Below are 21,389 nucleotides of genomic sequence, written 5' to 3' on the forward strand. Positions count from 1 at the left end.
CAGGAAGCAACAGTTAGAACTGGACATGGAACAACAGACTGGTTCCAAATAGGAAAAGGAGTACATCAAGGCTGTATATTGTCACCCTGTTTATTTAACTTATATGTAGAGTACATCAAGAGAAATGCTGGACTGGAAGAAACACAAGCTGGAATCAAGATTGCCAGGAGAAATATCAATAACCTCAGATATGCAGATGACACCACCCTTATGGCAGAAATCAAAGAGGAACTAAAAAGCCTCTTGATGAAAGTGAAAGAGGAAAATGAAAAAGTTGGCTTAAAGCTCAACATTCAGAAAACAAAGATGATGGCATCCGGTCCCACCACTTCATGGGAAATAGATGGGGAAACAGTGGAAACAGTGTCAGACTTTATTTTGGGGGTCTCCAAAATCACTACAGATGGTGACTGCAGCCATGAAATTAAAAGACACTTGCTCCTTGGAAGGAAAGTTATGACCAACCTAGATAGCATATTCAAAAGCAGAGACTACTTTGCCAACAAAGGTTCGTCTAGTCAAGGCTATGGTTTTTCCTGTGGTCATGTATGGATGTGAGAGTTGGACTGTGAAGAAGGCTGAGTGCCGAAGAAGAATTGATGCTTTTGAACTGTGGTGTTGGAGAAGACTCTTGAGAGTCCCTTGGACTGCAAGGAGATCCAACCAGTCCATCCTGAAGGAGATCAGCCCTGGGATTTCTTTGGAAGGAATGATGCTAAAGCTGAAACTCCAGTACTTTGGCCACCTCATGCGAAGAGTTGACTCATTGGAAAAGACTCTGATGCTGGGAGGGATTGGGGGCAAGAGGAGAAGGGGACGACAGAGGATGAGATAGCTGGATGGCATCACTGACTCGATGGACGTGAGTCTGAGTGGACTCTGGGAGTTGGTGATGGACAGGGAGGCCTGGCGTGCTGCGATTCATGGGGTCTCAAAAGAGTCAGACACGACTAAGCGACTGATCTGAAGTGGAAAAAAACTCAACATCTGTCTGTGCTGGCAAGGATGAACCTTGGAAGCCAAAGCTCCCTGGATACACCTTGTGTCCTGGGGTGGGCATCAAAGAAGATCCACTGACAATACAGGAACAAATCATCAGTGAGGCCAAAAAAGACAGAGACATGTGGCCTGTCACACTTGAGGAATTCACCAAAGTCCCACTGTAGAAAGATGAAGGGTTATATCAGCATATAATATATTGTTCTGTCTGTGTACATATATGTGTATGTGCCTACCTATTAGACATTTTAATTAATTAACTACAAAATAAAGTGAGGCTAGTTCACTCCCTAGCATGAATTGGGGTGTTTCCCAACCCTCGTCCCCAATCTTTCAGTTGTCTTTCAGAGTGTCTGGTTGCTCCTAAATGTCCATCAACAAAGGAATGGGTAAAGAAGATGTGGTACCTATATGCAATGGAATATTATTCAGCCATAAAAAGGAACGACATAGTGCCATTTGCAGGGATGTGGATGGACCTAGAGCCTGTCATACAGAGTGAAGTAAGTCAGAAAGAGAAAAACAAATATTGTATATTAATGCATATATGTGGAATCTAGAAAAACGGTACAAATGACCTTATTTGCAAAGCAGAAATAGAGTCACAAATATAGAGAACAAACTTATGGATATCAAGGGGGATGAACTGGGAGATTGGGATTGACATATATATACACTACTATGTATAAAATAGAGAATTAATGAGAACCTGCAGTACAGCACAGGGACCTCTACTCAACACTCTGTTGTGACCTAAGTGTAAAGGAAATCTAAAAAAAAACCAAAGTGGATATAGGTAAACGTATCATGATTCATTTTGCTGTACAGCAGACACTAACACAACATTGCAAAGAAACTATATTCCAATAAAAATTTTCATAAATAAAAACAAACTAGAAAACCAGCAGCAAAAAATAAAAAAGTGTCTAGGGAAATTCCCTGGAGGTCAAGTGGTTAAGACTTGGAGCTTCCACTGTAGGGGAGTTCCATCCCTGGTTGGGGAAATAAGAGCCCAAATGCCGAAAAGTGCAGCCCCCAAAAATTAAAAAAAAATATTTTTAAAGTGTCTGGTCGCTAAGAACCTCCTAAGGATCCACAAGGAATCAGCCAGATGCAGAGTGGGCATCACCCAGACAAATGGCCTCCCTGCATCAGGGGCTGCACAGAGCCTGTCAGAGCACAGCCCCCGGCAACTCCATGCATTCCTTCCCTGCTCCGTGCACCAAATGCTTTCCTGGCTCTGATGAGGGGAGCTGCTAACACATCCCAGAAAGTGTTTACAGAGTGAGCAGCCCGATGCCCCTCCTCCCAGAGCTGTGACCGCAGATGCCTGCCACATGCTGGACCTCCCCGGGACCGGGTGGAGGGCCTGCAGGTCAGTCCAGAGCCCCTAGGCTCCCTCCAAGATGTCAGGCCACCAAGCCTGTCCTGAGGAGGGAGGCAAAGGACTGGCTGGGGTCCTGGGAGGGCCTGCCGCCCTCAGAGAGCCACAGAGGTAGGAAGTAAGCATATTCCATATGTACGCTGGTGTCCTACCAACCACCACTGCATGGAAAGAAAGCTCTGCGTTCTCAGTATGAAGTGTTTGCACTGAAAGGAATTTCACTTTAACAGCTTCAGGGTATTGGACCCGCTTCCCTCTGCCCATTCCAGCAATTCCTGTTTCTCTTCCGTTTCAGCATCAGTGAAGGGTGACTACAATAATCGCCAGCAAATGAACAACCCTTTTTCCAGAAGGGTGGTCATGCCCGCATGCATCCAGTCTGGCTCCTCCCCACCGCTGGCTTCCACCTTCCATCCCAGCAAGGGGACAGTCATCCCCTAGGCATCCCCAGAGAACCAAACCAAGCAGGAAGAGGGTTTTCACAGTCCCTGCCTGTATCCCAGGACTTTCTCCTTTCCAAACTGTCCTAGAGTCTTGCCCCCTAGATTTCACTGAGCACCAAGTCTTGCTTACAGTTTTATCTTCCTCCCTGACTGGCACCTTATTTGGGGGACTGTAATATGTATGGGTCTCTCTTTTCATAATTTATAGTTGTTGTTCAGTCCTTAAGTCGTGTTCGACTCTTTGTGACCCCATGGACTGCAGCACATCAGGCTCCTCTGTCCTGCACTATCTCCTGGAGTTTGCTCAAATTCATGTCCATTGAGTCGATGATGCTATCTAACCATCTCATCCTCTGCCACCCTTTTCTCCTCCTGCCCTCAATCTTTCCCAGCATCAGGGTCTTTTCTAACGAGTCAGCTCTTCGAAACAGGTGGCCAAAGTATTGGAGCTTCACCTTCAGCAATAGTTCTTCCAATGACTACTCAGGGTTGATTTCCTTTAGGATTGACTGGTTTGACCTCCTTATAGACTAATTTCTTATTCACTTTATAACATAGCTAACACGTACCTTTAAATGAGCACACCACCACTCAGAATTCCCTGCTCTCATAACCAAGGTGGCCATTTCCATCTAGATTTAAGGGTGACAGTTCTTTATTTTATTGGAGCATAATTGCTTTACGATGTTGAGTTAGTTTCTGCTGTACAATGAAGTGAATCAGCTATAGGTATACATATATCCCATCCCTCTTAAGCCTCCTCCTACTGTCTCCCTATCCCATCCCTCTAGGTCATCACAGAGCCCTGGGATAGGCTCCCTGTGCTATCCAGCAGCTTCCCACTAGCTATCTATTTTACACATGGTAGTTTCACTTTCATACACTGGAGAAGGAAATGGCAACCCACTCCAGTGTTCTTGCCTGGAGAATCCCAGCGACAGAGGAGCCTGGTGGGCTGCAGTCTATGGGGTCACACAGAGTCGGACACAACTGATGCGACTTAGCAGCAGCAGAGTATATATGTTAATGGTGACAGAGTTTAAAATGTCTGGACTGCTACTAGACTGACAACATTTTTTAGGAATATCAAATGCTGGTGGCTATACAGTGAGAGGGGCTTCTTTGGTAGCTCAGGTATTAAAGATTATACACCTGCAATGCAGGAGACTTGGGTTCGATCCCTGGATAGGGAAGATCCCCTGAAGAAGGGAATGGCAATCCATTCCATTAGTCTTGCCTGGGAAATCCCATGGACAGAGGAGCCTGATGGGCTACAGCCCATGGAGTTGCAAAGAGTCAGACGAACACACACACACACACAGTGAGAAGGGCACTCTCCTAAGTCACAAGTGGGAGTGTGAACAGGCACAACTTGGTAATTAAGAAAAATATTTGTGAATAAACATGTTGAAGATTTTATTATTTAGCCTAAAAAACTAAAAAGCAACCAAGAGGCAAGATCACAAAATAGGGAAGCAGGGTTCAATCTTAGCTGACACCTGGACCCATTATTCCTCTTCAGGAAAGAATGAGCTCTGTGAACAAAAACAGCTAGACAAGGAGTTGGTGAGTTCCTGAAGACAAAGATCAGTAAAAGCAAAGGGGGGAAATAAAGACACAGACCATTCTCCTCTAGAACTAAACAGGAATTAGTGTGGGGAGTGAGGAGACAGAAAGAATCGATGAAGAAAGAAAAGGGATACAGGAGAACAACACTACTTAATGCAGAGAATAAAATTCACTGTCCAGTATTCACAGAAGTTTAGAAAAAATGAATTGTTAAATATGCTTGCCACATTCATAAAATGGAGCACTTCGAAACTGAGCATTTAAAAACTTAAAACTTTACAGGCTGCATACTCTGGGGGGAAAAAAGATCAGAAATTAAAGCAAAATAATTTACAAATTTGTTTGAAAAATGACAAAATACTTCCTTTTCCTCTGTCCTATAAAATTTCTAACTTAAAAAAATATATATATGTATTTATTTATTTATTTGGCTGTGCTAGGTCTTAGCTTGCAGCATGTAGGATTTTTAGTTGCAGCATGCCAAATTTTAGCTATGGCATAAAGGACCTAGTTCCGTAGTTCCATGCCAAATTTTAGCTATGGTATAAAGGACCAGGGATTGAACCCAAGCCCCTTTCATTGAAAGCACAAAGTCTTAGCCCCTGGACCATCAGGGAAGTCCAAAAAAATTTTGACTTTTGTTTATATGGAAGGCTTCCAGGAAAAGGTAAATTACCAAAATTGATTAAAGAAGCAGGAGAAAACCTGAATAATCCAATAATCACAGAAAAATGTTTAAAAAGTTGTCAAAGAACTACTTCCACCAAAAGGTCTTGGGTCGCATTTACTATCAAGGTAAAACTACCATTTATTTTGCTTTCAAACCTTCCAAGAATAGGTTATTCCTGTGCTATATAAACTGATCCAGAAAAGGAAAAAATGATGGAAAATGTTCCAATCCACTTTACAAAGTTAACAAAAATTTTGATATTAAAAACCTGGGAAATATAGCACCAACCAACATTACTTATGAACACAGATGTAGTACTTTTCAACAAAATATTTGCAAACCAAATCCAGCTGAATATTAAAAAGGCAGTATGTCATGGCCAAGTACAGTTAATGCCGGGAACACAAGGAGGATTCAGTATTAGAAAACCTATTAATATGATTCATCATGGTAGAAGGTCAGAGGAGGAGAAGAATATGATCATCTAGATAGCTCTGAAGAACCTTAATAACCAATTGTGTTGGAAATTGTAGCTTTAAATGAAAACCACTGGCAATAGTTGGTTCAGTGAGGGGACATAGCACCCCAGGAAAGCAGGCTACACTAGGTGACGGCCAACCAGAATTTAAAAGCTGTGCTAGGAGCCTCATTTTTCAACTCCCTCCTTCCAGCCAAATATCAGAGGAGGAGACCAACATGCACAAAAGTAACCCTAGAATGGGGACTCTGAACTAAGGCACTGTTTGTTTCTTTCAAACTGTAAACATAGTGCATTAATCGGCGGTGAAATTCACTGGGTCTTAGCCAGCCATTTTTTCATAGAATCACTTGGAATGGAATGGATATAAAAGATAAATACCATAGTGAACCACTCATGGAAAGAATTAGCATGGTTTTCTGAAACTTTTGTTCCAGAAATATGAATGCATAGATATATACATCAATTGAGTCATGATGTTAAATGCACTTTGACAGACATAGAGAACAAATGTATGGACACCAAGGAGGAAGAGGAGGCGGGATGGAGTGGGAGACTGGGACTGACATACACTACTATATATAAAATAAATAACTAATGAGAACTACTGTACAGAAAAGGGAACTCTACTCAGTGCTCTGTGGTGACCTAAATGGGAAGGAAATCCAAAAAAAGAGGAGATATATGTATACATAAGGCTGATTCACTTTGCTGTACAGTAGAAACCAATACAACACTGTAAAGCAACTATATTCCAATTAAAAAAAAACTTTCAAAAATAAAAAGTTTTTTTAAATAAAATGCACTTCCTCCTGTGGGCTACAATTAAAAAGCTGAAGTAACACTGAACTAGGGGATTAAGAGGAATCAATTTTTAAATTTCTACTTGCTACAGACTAAAGTTTAGGGCTAGAGTTAAAATTATGAGTGAGACAGAGAAGGCTGAGCACTGAAGAATTGATGCTTTTGAAATGTGGTGCTGGAGAAGACTCTTGAGAGTCCCTTGGACTGCAAGGAGATCAAACTAGTCAACCCTAAAGGAAATCAGTCCTGAATATTCATTGGAAGGACTGATGCTGAAGCTCCAATACTCTGGCCACCTGATGCAAAGAGCTGACTCACTGGAAAAGACCCTGATGCTGGGAAACACTGAAGGCAGGAGGAGAAGGGGACGACAGAGCATGAAATGATTAGACAGCATCACCGACTCAACAGACATGAATCTGAGCAAACTCCAGCACGCCAGAGGAGCCTGGCGTGCTGTGGTCCACAGGGGCTCAAAAAGTCAGACACGACTTAGCAACTAAACAACAATGACAAGACAGGGGGGAAGGTGTCATAACCTCCCACTCTAATAGGCACACCTACCTCATGACGTAAAGCCACTAGCTTCACGTCATGAGGTGAGACCTGGCTACAGTTCCTCATTACTGAGACTCTTCCCAATTCAGGAATATTAGTTTGTGATGGTGGTGTCAGTGTAGCTACTGAAGCTTACTCTCTGGCACTATCTTATCTCAAGGCAAAACCTGGCTTTACCAGATTAGGATAGACTACTCAAAAATATTCACTCCCACCCTTACCCCACACATACAGACAATCTCTAAGGGAGGAGCATACTTTCCGCTCTAATAATTTTGTTGGGATTTTTTGGGGGGAAGGCTTATAATTTAGGCAGCTTTATCTTTCTAAATTAATTTTTATTGGCATATAGTTGTTTTACAAAGTTGTTCCTGATGCACAGCAAAGTGAATCAGCTATACATATACATATATCCCCTCTTTTTTGGATTTCTTTTCCATTTAGGTCACCACAGAGCATTAAGTAGAGTTTCCAGCGGTATACAGTAGGTTCTCACTAGTTATCTACTTTATACATAGTAGTGTATATATGTCAACCCCAACCTCCCCATTCATCCCGCCCCCAGCTCCCCTTCTGGTGTCCATACATTCTCTCTGCTGTCTATTCTGTGTGTTCTTTATGTCTGTGTCTCTATTTATGCTTTGCAAATAAGTTCATCTGTACCATTTTTCTAGATTTCACGTATAAGCAGTATTATACAATATTTGTTTTTCTCTTTCTGACCTACTTCACTCTGTGTGAAACTCTCTAGGTCCACCCACATTTCTCAAAATGGCACTACATCATCCTTCTTGTGGCTGAGTAATATTCCATTGTATTCCATTGTATATATATACATATACCAATCTTCTTTATCTAGCCCACTCCAATAATTTTGGGCTTGGCCATATAACCTGCTCTGTCCTTCACTCTGACAGTCTTCTACATGAGTTGCTTTGGCCAGTGGGATTTTACAGAAATGACGTAAGTAGAATGCATAAGGAAAACCCTTGTACTCTTGGACTTGGTTTCATGTGTCTCTTTCATCACCAGGAAAAGAACATGCTCTTCTTAGCCTGCTAGTCTGATGAGAAAGATGGCAGACATGTAGGGCAGAGCCTCATTAAAAGAGAATCCCTTTTGGAACAGAACCCTCACAAGACTGATGCATACAAAGTTTTAAAAATAGAAACAAATATAAGAAAAATGCAATCAACGAACATGTATCACTAGATAAATTACTCCAAAGAAATTATAAAGAATCTGATCTTGCTTTTAAAAAGTTCAAGAAGTAATACAAGAGTTAAAAAAATTTTTTTTTCTATTGCAACATTGTAAGGCAATTATACTCTGATTTTAAAAAATAAATACAAGTAAACATTTTAAGATGAAAGAAGAAGTGAGTTTAGCAAAAAAAATGGCAAAAATAAAAACATTACAGATTTGAAGAGCACACTAAAATAAAAAAACCTTTCTGGAAACACATGTACATGCTTATGAAGGTTAAAAATTATCTATATCATGTCCAGATGAAAATATGGACCTCAGGATAAGGACGAAATCATGTACATATCATGGCAGAAAAGTGAGACACAAACAAAGGTTAAAAATCAGATTGGCCCCAAGTTCTCTTCAGTAAAACTCTAATCAGTGCCCAAAAGTGCAGCAGCAAGATTTACAAAGACCTGAAGAAAAAGTGAGAAAAGTTTTATTTGATTATGTTGTTGAATTTTTTCTGTTCTTATTGAGAAATGTTAACTATACGTTTGTTAGATGTCCTTTGTTACCATTTATTTTTAATCGTGTGTGTTTTCTAGTTCATCTCCGAGAGTACTCATTCTGTACCCAAAGCATGTCCCCAGTTGCTTATTGCACTGCATTCACTTATTTCTGTCCTAGGATCGACTGTTTGCTGAAGAACAGCAGAAGGACATGAGGTGTGAGACGGGGAATGAACCAGACTAGTCAACAGCTTCCATACCGCATTGTTGCCTGACTCTGTCTCTTATTAAAGATGCTCTTTCCTTTTCTCTAGAGTCACATCTTCCTTTTATTTTCAACATTCAACAGCTGTGAGAGTCTCAAGAAACCCCCTGGGACTTCCTTGGTGGTCCAGTGGTTAAGAATTGGCCTTGCCATGAAGGGGACACAGGTTTGATCCTTGGTCGGGGAACTAAGACCCCACATGACTTGAGGCAATGAGCAGCAAGGAAGAACCTGTGTGCCACAGCTGTCTCAATGCAGCCAAATAAATAAATAAATATTTTAAAAACAGAAAGAGACTTCTAGAGTAGGTAACTTGAAAATTTTAAATGTCAGTTCATCAAAAAAAACATAAATAAAATGAAAATATTAATGATACAACAGAGAAATCATTTGCAATATATTAGGGACAAAAGACTAATATTCTTTATCTATAAAAGGCACACACAGGTTAATGAGAAATTCTTAGTTGAAAAACGGGCAAAAATATGAAAATAAAATCTTTTATTCTATTTCTAATGCCTCAGAGACCCTACACAAAAGCAGTAATACAAATGGCCCTAAAATATTTTTAAGAATCTCTCACTACTAAGATTTCCTTGAATCACTGCGAAGATGACATTTTTATAGATGCTTTCTAAAAGGCAATTAAAAAAAATTATTTATTCATTTGGCTGTGCTGAGTCTTGGTTGTGACACAAGCTGTCTGCAGTCTTCATTGTGACACGCGGTATATTTAGTTGTGGCATTTGGGATCTATGTCCCCGACCAGGGATCAAACATGGACCCCTGCACTGGGAGCTTACAGTCTTAGCCACTGAACCACCAGGGAAGTCCCATGAAAAGCAATTTGATAGCATAAATCAAAGGTCTTACAACCGCACCTGGTTTTTGACCCCAAGATTTTGCTTCAACAAACACATTTTCCTAGAAATGTATTCAAAGAAAATAATCACAAATATGAGCAAAGAGGATCTGCAAACATATTTTCATAGCAGCATTATTTGCAACTTCAAAAAAACTAATGAAGTTAAATGTTCAGCAGTAAAGAATTCATTAATAAAATATAGCACACCAAATGATGCAACATTATGAAGACATTAAATATTATTATAATGTGATAATAAATATAAAAATATCGAATACATAGAAATATGTCTTATATTGTTAAATCTTTACAAAGTTATCCAAATACAGTGTAATCACTTTTTAAAAGATACATATATATGCTACTACTAAGAATATTGGAAATATATACAACAAAATCCTAACAGCTATCAGAATGAAAGGTGATTTTATTCATCTTTGTCCTTTCCTGTATTTTCCACATTTTTTTTATGAGTATGTTTCGTGCTTTTAAATCAGGAGAAAAAAATGGAAATTTCAAAAGAGAGAGTGAAGGGAATTCAGAGTCCTTTAATACTAATGAGTTTTTATTAATAAAATACTTATTCTTCCTTTTTAAAATAGTTTTTTTCAACATAACATGCTATTATATTTATAAATGAAGGCTTAGGGAACAAATGCATTTCTGAGTATTTGACCACAATAATTTATAGCATACATTGGCTGGAGCTGTTCAGTGCTGACAAATTCCAGAAAGTAATTGCATAAAATATTTGGAGAGGAAATTGCTTTATGCTTCCATGCTATTTATGGAAATTAGCATCTTTGTAAAAATAAACTGAGAGCAATCACAATCATAGACCTTGAAATGTGGTTTCCATAAGATGTTAGCTTTGCTGCTTTAAGACCCATTAGCAATGTGGAAGGGAAACACTGCCTGTTTTTTTTTTTTTTTCCTGTTATGAAACTGTTGCATATAATTGGTTTTTTCCTCTTGGATCCTTAATCCCTCCCTTTCTCCTGACTGCTTCCCTTTGGAATGCATATGGACTGAAGTATTCATTTTGCTCCTTAAAACCTTTCTAATGATCCTGTTCCTTTCTCAAAGAGTATTACCTATTTTCTTTATTCAGTGCCTCACCTTTTGCAATTTACAGCTTGCCCCAAAATGACTCCTTCAAACATAACTGACAATTTCCGAAGATTGGGGTGAATTTTCACCCCGCTGTGTTCCTAAAGCAAGCTCCAAACCTAAAGGAATCTTCCATACTTCCTTTGTTCTCTCTCAATCCCACATAATCACTAGCCAAATTCTATCCCTTCAGGCTCTAAAATGGTGCCCAGAATCACACACTCTGGTCAACGACTAACTCCCCCACCCCTCTCCCCACTTAAGTCCCATCTCCCACCCCATGTACTCTTGTGAACAGTTAAAGTTCTCATCATTACCAACCTGCACTGGTACCAGCAACATCCCAAGTATCTCTGACTTGAATGTGCTCCTAGTGGTCCAATGGAGTCATTCTAAAATTTTTAAAATATTTATTTAGTTCTTTGGCTGTGCCAGGTCTTAGTTGCAGCACATGGGATCTGGGATATTTAGTTGCAGCATGCAAACTCTTTGTCGTGGTATGCGAGGTCCAGTTCCCCAACCACGGATTGAATCCGGACCCCCTGCATTGGGAGTGTGGAGTCTTAGCCACTGAACCAGCAGGGAAGTCCCTCCAACAGAGTCTTAATAGCGTCTTTCCCATCACCTCCTGATCAACACCCAAGGCTTCGGTACTGCCCATTGAGCCAAGCCCTCTTTATCATTTATTTATTTAGCATGCTCGGCAAGGTCCTCGCCAGTTAACCACAGACTAACATCCTACTTCATACTCCATGCTGTCAAATATCTTACTCTTCAAATTTAGTGTCAGTGGAAACCAAGAGGACAAAACCGAATGAAGAACCATTTCTGAGATGGAAAAAGGGAAGTTGAGGGGTATGGGTCAGGGGCAACAGAGAAGAAGGTCTCCAGAGAGATCCTGGGAGTCTGGGTCAAATGAGCAGAACACGGAGAATCTGGGCACTGAGACAGAGCTGGGTGGGTGGGGAAGACTTCTGTTTAGGAAGTATTTTCACCTAGTCAAGGCTATGGTTTTTCCTGTGGTCATGTATGGATGTGAGAGTTGGACTATGAAGAAGACTGAGCACCAAAGAATTGATGCTTTTGAACTGTGGTGTTGGAGAAGACTCTTGAGAGTCCCTTGGACTGCAAGGAGATCCAACCAGTCCATCCTAAAGGAGATCAATCCTGGGATTTCTTTGGAAGGAATGATGCTAAAGCTGAAACTCCAGTACTTTGGTCACCTCATGCGAAGAGTTGACTCATTGGAAAAGACTCTGATGCTGGGAGGGATTGGGGGCAAGAGGAGAAGGGGACGACAGAGGATGAGATAGCTGGATGGCATCACTGACTCGATGGACGTGAGTCTCAGTGAACTCCGGGAGTTGGTGATGGACAGGGAGGCCTGGAATGCTGTGATTCATGGGGTCGCAGAGTCAGACACAACTGAGTGACTGATTTGATCTTATCTGAGGCCTCCAAGGGATATCCTGGTGGAAGCATGCATCAGTTCATGGATATATTAATCTGCAGCTCATGGAAGAGGCAGGCGGAAACCTCTCAGAGATACTGGGCCTCTTCCATTTTAGTGAGGTCACCAAGAAGAAAGGAAGAAAGAAAGAGAGAGAAGAAGGGAGGGAGGGAGGAAGAAAGAAAGGGAGAGAGATAAAAAAAAATGAGGGAGGGATGGAGTAAAGGAGGAAGGAAGGAAGAGAGAGAGAACAAGAGAGAGAGGAAGAAAGAGAAAGGAAGAAGGAAGGAAGGGAGAGAAAAGGAGGGAGGGAGGAGAGGGGAAAGGAAGTTATCAAAATTGTGTTTTATTTCCAATGTTTACATTTAACAGTTGATGTAAAAATACACACTTTTTTATCTTTTTGATGTATATATAATCCTATTTGAAGAGAATATTAAAAGCCTATCTTTGAAAGCCTGAATCACTATGAGACCTGGCTCCTCAGATGATAATCCCAGGCAGGAGCCTCTGGAGAGAAAAACCAGCAGTGATTGAGGCTGCCCAGGGAGAGCATGTGGACAGACAGAGAACAGGGCAAACAGCAGAACTCTGGAACTAAGTAGCTTTTAGAAAGAGTCAGAAACAAAACGATGACTCAGATGGTAAAGAATCCGCCTGCCAGTGCAGGAGACGCTGGTTCAGTCCTCGAGTCAGGAATATCGCCTGGAGGAGGGAATAGCAACCCACTCCAGTATTCTTGCCTGGGAAATCCCACGGACAGAGGAGCCTGGTGGGCTATAGTCCATATGGTTGCAAAGAATCAGAAATCCATGCATTCAAATAAGTGATCAAAAATGTTCACTTGCTGTTGCTATTGTTTAGTTGCCAAGTCATGTCTGACTCTTTGTTACCCCATGGGCTGTAGCTTGCAAGGCTCCTCTGTCCACGGAATTCTCCAGGCAAGAATACTGGAGTGGGTTGCCATGCTCTCCTCCAGGGTATCTTCCCGACGACCCAGGGATCGAACCTGTGTCTCTTGCATTGGCAGGCAGATTCTTTGCCACTGCAGCACCTGGGAAGCCCCAGCCCTAGGACTAGAACCAATTAAAATCGGTTCTATCAATTAAAATTGGTATCTATCAAAATAGTCACAGGGACCTTTCTCAATGCCGAAACACTGGAACTTAGGAGGCAGAGCAGATGACAAAGAGGATCTAAGTATCCACATTCTACAGGGAACTACCAGGCTTTCCCTGGGGGTCCAGTGGTTAAGATTTGCCTTCCACTGCAGGGGGCGCAGGGTCAATCCCTCATCAGGAAGCTAAGGGCCCACATGCCTTGTGGCCAAAAAACCAAAACATAAAACAGAAGCAATATTATAACAAATTCAATAAAGACTTTTTAAAAAATGGTCCACATCAAAAAAAATCTTTTAAAAAAAGTATAAGAAAAAATAAAGAGAACTACCAACATAAGGTGGATCTCACCCTTAGAGTTCCTTAAGAAGGACACCAGCCACCACCCTACTCCTTCCCCTCTAAGACGGAGAACTGAGATGCACTGAAGAAAAAAAAAAGAATCACTCATAGAGATCGGGGATCCCTGCAAGGAGGGACTGTCAATCCACTCCCCAGGTGGGCATCAGCTTAGACTGGATCCACTGATCTGTCCTGGCAGAGACAGACTGGAGAACTGAAGGGAGCTGGCCAGACAGGGAGGAGGCAGCGCTGGAGCAGCCCCTACCCCCAGCATCTGCACAGAACGGATGCGAACACTGTAGCCCCCCAGGCATATCTGTCATGGAATTCTCCAGGCAAGAATACTGGAATGGGTTCCCATTTCATTCTTCGGAGGATCTTCCCAAACCTGAGTCTCCTGTGTCTCCTGCACTGGCAGGCAGATACTTTACCACTGAACCACCAGGGAAGCCCATGGATCAAGTGGTCAACACCAAAGGATCTGGATTCAAACCATTCTGCCAGCATCCACTCAACTGGGCTGCCTGGAAGAGGATCCCAGCAGTATGAGACAAGCCAGAGCTGGGCCTCCTGCTTCAGAAAAGGCAGGCGCTGCAGAACCCTCTGAAGAACTCACATGTGCCACCCAGAAGGGGCAGAGAGTCAATGAGAGCCGGACAGATGATGACAAGGACCACACAGTGGCATCAAGTTGAGTTAAGAGCTGTTTGCCCTTCTCCCCATCCCCTCTCCTTGCTTCCAACTTCAGGAAAGCTGGACCCAGAATAACTAAAAGGAAGAAAGATCTCCAAACCAGTCCTCACCACTGGTTGAGGTGAGAGGAGAATGGATCCCAGTACAACCCCACTTCAGTTACCTAGAGCCCTGTGTTAAGGCTAGACTAGACAGAAGGGAGATGAGATTTAAATAAAGTGGGGAATTGAAATTTTAAATTGGACTGGACTTTTAATAAATGCAGGGTTTCTCTGGTGATCCAGTGGTTGAGAATCCCCCTGCCAATGCAGGGGACACAAGTTCAATCCCCAGTCCAGGAAGATCCCACATGCTGTAGAGCAACTAAATCCGTGTGCCACAACTACTGAGTCTATTCTCTAGAGCCTGGGAGCAGCAACAACTGAAGCCCATGGACCCTAAAGCCTGTGCTCCACAAGAGAAGCCACTGCAATGAGAAGCCCGCACACCACAACTAGAGAATAGCCTGTGTACAGCAACAGAAACCCAGCACAGACAAAAAACTAAAAAATAAATAAATAAAAATTAAAAAAAAATAAATGCAAGTGAATTTACCCAAGAGTACACAGAGGCATGGAAACAGATTGGATTTGGCCAAACATAGCTGAAGCCCGTGACTGGCTTTGTGTTTATAACTGCCTGAGCTGAGACTTCTCAATGAAGAAGGCTGAAAGTGGGTTGGAACAGCAGCAGCTGTCTTCTCAGGGAAGATCTGGGTCCCTGAGGAGAAGGCCCAGAGCAACAGGAAGCATCCAGGGCCAGGGCATGACAGGAAGAGGGGAGGCCTCTCCAGCTGCCTGACTGAAGGGAACAGCGAGCTCCTCCAGAAATGGTCAAGAGCGAGTTAGGAAAACACAAGGCTGCGGACCTCATGGCTTGCTCTGCAATCTATCACGATTATTGTGGTCAGTGATTATAAAGGCTTCAGTTTTAGCTGATTCAATAAAGATAATCTAGTTTTTATTAAGTGAATTGGCACATCCCTTCCTCCCTGCATCGCAGCCTCACAGGGCTGTTAACTCTCCATCAGCCAACTGCAGCAAAGCCCACGTGCAGCAAAGAAGACCCAATGCAGCCAAAAAAAACCCAGAACGATTCATTCAGTTCAGTTCAGTCGCTCAGTCGTGTCTGACTCTTTGCTACCCCATAAGCTGCAGCACGCCAGGCTTCCCTGTCCTTCACTATCTCCTGGAATTTGCTCAGATTCATGTCTGTTGAGTCTGTGATGCCATCCAACCATCTCATCCTCTGTTCTACCCTTCTCCTCCCACCCTCAGTCTTTCCCAGCATCGGGGTGTTTTCCAGTGAGTCAGCTGTTCATATCAAGTGGCCAAAGTACTGGAGCTTCAGTTTCAGCATGGTGGTGGCAGCACTTATAAGGAAGAGTGAAAGTGAAGTCGCTCAGTCGTGTCTGCTGACTCTTTGCAACCCCATGGACTGTAGCCTACCAGGCTCCTCCCTCCCTGAGATTGTCCATGCAAGAGTACTGGAGTGGGTTGCCATTTCCTCCTCCAGGGGATCTTCCCAACCCAGGGATCGAACCCAGGTATCCCACATTGTAGGCAGACGCTTTTACTGTCTGAGAGAGACTAAAGACGGCCCCAAGGGGACTTTCCTGGCTGTCCAGTGATTAATTAAGACTCTGTGCTTCCAATGCAGGCAGCATGGGTCCAATCCCTGGTCAAGGAACTAAGATCTTACATACCATGTGGTGTGGCCCCCCAAAAATTTTTTTTTTATTTTTAAAAGAAGACTCCAAGGGTCTCCCAAACAACCAAATCCTCAGAGGAGAGGCAGCTTTGAAACAAATCCAGGCTGATACTACAGAGATAACCAAGTATCCAACCCTCCCACAGGAGCAGAAACTGATCTAGCCTTCACTGTAACATTCACCCAGGCCCTGTGATGGGACCACCCACAGCTGCAGGAACCTTCCCTGAGAAGGTCAAGTCCCACCTCCATGCCTCTGCAGCATTCTCCCTTCTCAGCTGATGCCTCTTGGGTGCCCCCTACAGTTCCCCAACAGAAATTACAGGCACTTCGCTTGTTTGAAGGACATCAAATCAGTCGATCCTAAAGGAAATCAACCCTGAATATCCACTGGAAGGACTAATGCTGAAGCTGAAGCTCCAATACTTTGGTCACTTGAGGCGAAGAGCCAACTCATCGGAAAAGACCCTGATGCTGGGAAAGATTGAGGGCAGGAGGAGAAGGGGACGACAGAGGATAAGATGGTTGGATGGCATCACCAACTCAATGGACACAAGTTTGAGCAAACTCTGGGAGACAGTGAAGGACAGGGAAGCCTAGCATGCTGCACTCCATGGGGTCACAGAATCAGACATGACTCAGCGACTGAACGACAACAACACTTGTTTTAAAAGGTTAATATATCAAGGGTATTTACTACATGTTGTTGTTTAGTCACTCAGTCAGTCATGTCTGACTCTTTGTGACCCCATGGACTGTAGTCCGCCAGGCTTCTCTGTCCATGGGATTCTCCAGGCAAGAATACTGGAGTGGGTTGCCATCTCCTTCTCCAGGGGATCTTCCTGACCCAGGGATCAGACCCACATCTCCTATATTGGCAGGTGGATTCTTTACCTTTGAGCCACCTGGGAAGTCATGCCAGACAAATTTTTTTTCCGTTCACAATGGATTAACTCCTCTAGAAAAGTCTGTGAGGTAGGCACCCTCTCTCTACAAATGTGGACACTGAGATGCAGAGATGTTTGTATAACAGGCCTTGAAGTGGTGCAGCTGGGATTCCAACAGCCGATGCTGCAAATGATAAAGACAACTAGCCTGAAATCTCCATTTACACTCCTGTGCACACACTGCCCCATACATGGAATCAACACTGCCAAGCCACACAGATATGGAAAAATCCAAAAGAGTTCAGTGAGTGATTCAAGCTGGGAAGACACTGCCTTTGGCCAAAGGTCAACAGACTGCCTCAAAGCTCATTTTAATTTTATAGGGTGGAAGAAAACAAAACGAAACCCTGTGCCATGAAGCCTCAGCCCCATTTGACCAGGAACAAATCTCTGTTTCAGATCTGATGAGATGGAAAAGAAAGTCTCCACCCACCATGCCCCAACCCTACACCTCGCTGACCACAGAAATCCTAAGATTACCCTGATAAGATTTACATCTGTTCTAATAAAAGCAATCTATTAAAATGTGGATGGGGTAGCATCAATAAAGTGAATAATGGGGGAGAAGCTGTACCTCACTAACCAGTTCTGTATGAGTCACAGAAATCATGGGACACTGGAGCTGAAAGGGGCCTTAGAAACACTAAATCCAAGAGTAAAATGCGAAGCAGAGAGGTCTGATTAATCTCTCTCAGGGTGTATCTCTTTATTTACGTGCACAAATACATCTAAGAGATGTTAGAGCCTTATTAAGCATCAGGTCCTTTGCCAGACCCTGCGAGTACAGAGGCCACTAAGCCATGTGATGACAAGTTACATGATCAGGGAGGGGCTGCCTTGTTCTAATTCACACTAGATACTGAATGGACCAGCATGTTCTAATTCACACAGGATGCAGTATGGGTTCGCAGCAGTTCTCAGGACAAAATACTTAGATGTGCTCTGCACTTCATTACTTTTTAAAGGTTTTATTGACGTGGACCATTTTTAAAGTCATCATTGAATTTGTTACAAAACTGCTTCTGTTTTATGTTTCGGTCTTTCAGTCACAGGGCATGTGGGATCCTAGCTCCCCTACCAGAGATCAGACCCACACCCCCTGCATTGGAAGGCGAAGTCCCAACCACTGGACAGCCAGGAAATCTTGCTCTGCATCTTCCCTGGTGGCTCAATCAGTAAAGAATCCACATACAATCCACATGCAATGCAGCAGACTGCCTGCAATGCAGGAGACTCGGGTTCGATGCCTGGGCTGGGACGATCCCCTGGAGAAGGGAATGACAACCCACTCCAGTATTCTTGCCTGAGAAATCCCATGAACAAAGGAGCCTGACGGGCTACAGTCCATGGAGTCGCAAAGAGTCGGACACGAGTTAGCGCCTAAATCATCAACAAACTGCTTGGCTGAATCCAGTCTACAAATATACTTGTCTGGCTTTCAACCCTTTAAAAACTGGGAGATCGCATAGGAGGTCTGGATAACCAGCTATCTTGAGCAACAATATGATCCAGCAATCCTGAGTTTGCACTCTCATTTGGCAATGAAGGCTGGAGTTGAGTAGAGGCTGCCCTTAAGAGATGGAGAAGGTACCATCAACTTTGCCACAGTCTTAGCTATTCCCAATTGCCTCTCAGGCAAGGCAAGCTTCCTTCCTTTGTTGGCGTCTGCCCAGAAAGTATATGATGATACAGTGCTAGAGCTGTCCCCCCCAGACTGGTGGGAAAGACAAGAGACTAAAGAAAGGCTGCATAAGGCAGGCATACTGGTGGCCTCCACTCCATCTTCCGGAGCCCGCAGGAGCTGGGCCGGGCTGGTTGCTGGCACAACCAGTGGTACAGTGGGCAGCTTTGCACTTGGCCTGTTGCTGGCATCCTCATCTGGATGTGGGGGCTGTGAGCCATGGGCCACTGCTGCCCCGCCCACCAGGTGCACCAGCCTCCTCACTGGACACTGGGCTTCTCCAACGAGCACCTCGTGCCCTTTCCCTCCAGCAATCCGAAAACCCAGATGGCCTCTACAGGACCCACCTGCTCGCCATGCCGCCCAGCCCCACCAGCCAAGTGGTCACCACTGACCCCAAGCTGCCTGTGGAGGCGGCAGCTGAGAACTGCGCCAAGAAGCTGAGACTGGCCTTCCTAAGGGATTCCATTCCAGTTTTCAATCTGTTGATTCTGGGTGTAGATCCCAATGGCAGCCCTCTGCTCACCCTTCCCAGACCCCAGTCTCTTGCATGATCAGGAATCACCCCCATTGGCGATTCCCCCAGCCACCTCAGCAGCACGGGACACTCACACTTCCCTGCTGAACACAGCTAGAACTGTCATCTTTGTGGCCAGTGGAGCAGGCAAGACAGCCATTCTAAAGCACATTTGGGAGGATGAGGAGGAAAACCAGTCTCCACCACCCTGGTCCAGCTTTGCACGGGAGAGGAAGAGGCAGCATCCCAACTCCTGACCTTGCCTCTCAAGAAGTATTCCACTTTGTAACCAGCACCAAGAGATGCTACAGCTGAGACTATGCACAGCCCGAGTAGGCAGAGGCCTTCGGGGGCTGGGACCCGCTGCCAGCTCACTACAGACTTTATTTTAGAAAAGCAGTGTTGTGCCAGTGGAAGCTGAAAGGGTGAGGCCACCAGTGCTGCCGGGGGCTCAGGCTATGTGCCGTGACTCTGGGTGACTCAGTTATTAGAAAGAGTATTTGTGTGTATAAAGAAAGAAAGAGGGAGGGAAAGGGGAAAAAAGGAAGACAGGGAGAAAGAAAGAGCAAAAAGAACTACAAAACAGTATGTGGTGATGGACGTACACACAGAATACTTATTTAGTGGCTGAACCAAGGCCAGAACCTGGGCTCTGCCCATTCATCATGCCCTGGCCTCCAGCAGCCGTGTGCCTCTCCAGGGCACATGCAGACAGCCATTCCAGACTGAAACAGAAAGGATCCATCGCAGCCCCAAGTCACCCCTTGTATATAGTATCCACTGTGGTATTAGGACTCAGAGAGGACGCAAGGGATTGAATTATTCTTACAGCTAAGGCAATGAGAAATACCATTTGCTGGAGGTAAGAAACAAAATTAGATTCTCTTTGGTATGCGATTAACATCAGTCAGACTACAACTTAGGTGATTTAGAATAATACTCCTAAGTAAACTGAGTAGCCCACCATTCCTCTTCCCCATCTTATTACCTGCAGGAGGGCAGAGTGCATGAAGACCAGCCACATTAGCAGCCACCAGGGGCTCTTCCGGGAAGCCATGGAATCTGGTCTCCTGGGGGTGTCTCACTTGTAGCCTAAAGAGGAGAAAAGATTTGGTTTCCATTCAGCTCCAGACCCAGCAGTGGCAACACTCATGACTTACCAGATCAACAGAGGGAGTAACCCTGAGCCCCACATACTGTCTTGGAAAGCTTTGTGTGGCCCTGGATGGAGGTACCTACAGTAGAGTACAGGCTGTCTGGGGCTCTCTTTAGGAGGAGTCCATATCAAAGTCAGGAGCGCAGCTAGACCCGCCTGCACGGTGCAGCCCATACCTCCAGCCCTCCAAAAGCCAAGCCATCTCTGCACCAACCACTTCCCAGCCCATTTGTCAGCAGCAGGGTGTGGCTGTTGGCATCCGACTCAGGGAAGCCAGCGTGGAGCCAAGGGTTAGGGCACCTGCCAGCTTCTGCTACTTCAGGCACAAATAAGTCTAAGCCCTACTAAGCCAACCCAGAGAGGGGAAGGAAACTGCCTAAGATCACACCGCAAGACAGTGACCATTCTAGGACTGGTATGCAGGTCTTCTGCTAGTTCGAGGCTTTCCCCACCAGAAGACACCTTTCATCGTCCTCGGAGCCCCCGCCCTGCAGCCAAAGAGCTGAGTGAGGAGGGGTTCAGAGGGTACAGCCTTGGAGAAGCCAAAGAGCACAATCTCCTAAAAGTAGGTGAGGGCAAACCAGCGGGAGGCTGGAGGGCAGCGGGGGCTTTCCTCAGAGTCCTCCTGACGGTTTGCAGGGAAATCAGGATGGGTCGAGCCTGGAAAAGCCGAAAAGCCGAGGTCACCCTCGCCTCTCGCTTCGCCTCGCGGGCGCCTTGGCGAGCTGGTGTCCGGGGGCGGGTCGGTGGCTTCTCTCCATCTGGAGAAAGCATTAAGGGCCTGGCCTAATGCGATCCGCAAATGTGCTGCTGTTTCCGACCTGAGGCGGCGACTCTGGGCCGAAGGGAGGCGGCCAGTGCGGGGTCCTGGGACTGCGCGCCCGCCTCGCT

The 21,389-nt window shown here is 44.4% G+C and overlaps 1 protein-coding gene and 1 pseudogene across 1 annotated transcript in view; one reads left to right on the forward strand and one right to left on the reverse strand.

The window, feature by feature from the left end:
- Window positions 1–20,430, reverse strand: part of ADAMTSL3 (ADAMTS-like 3) — a 381,686-nt gene extending 361,256 nt beyond the window's left edge. Inside the window, exon 1 of the mRNA XM_010831002.1 lies at window positions 20,331–20,430. Coding sequence (XP_010829304.1) covers window positions 20,331–20,399 — 69 coding nt within the window. The 5' untranslated portion in view covers window positions 20,400–20,430. The remainder of the gene's footprint in view (window positions 1–20,330) is intronic.
- On the forward strand, window positions 18,843–19,600 carry LOC104981677 (annotated as a pseudogene).
- Window positions 20,431–21,389: the final 959 nt, after the last annotated feature.

This window comes from Bison bison, unplaced genomic scaffold (assembly GCF_000754665.1).
Source record: "Bison bison bison isolate TAMUID 2011002044 unplaced genomic scaffold, Bison_UMD1.0 scf7180017859304, whole genome shotgun sequence".
Classification (NCBI taxonomy): domain Eukaryota; kingdom Metazoa; phylum Chordata; class Mammalia; order Artiodactyla; family Bovidae; genus Bison; species Bison bison.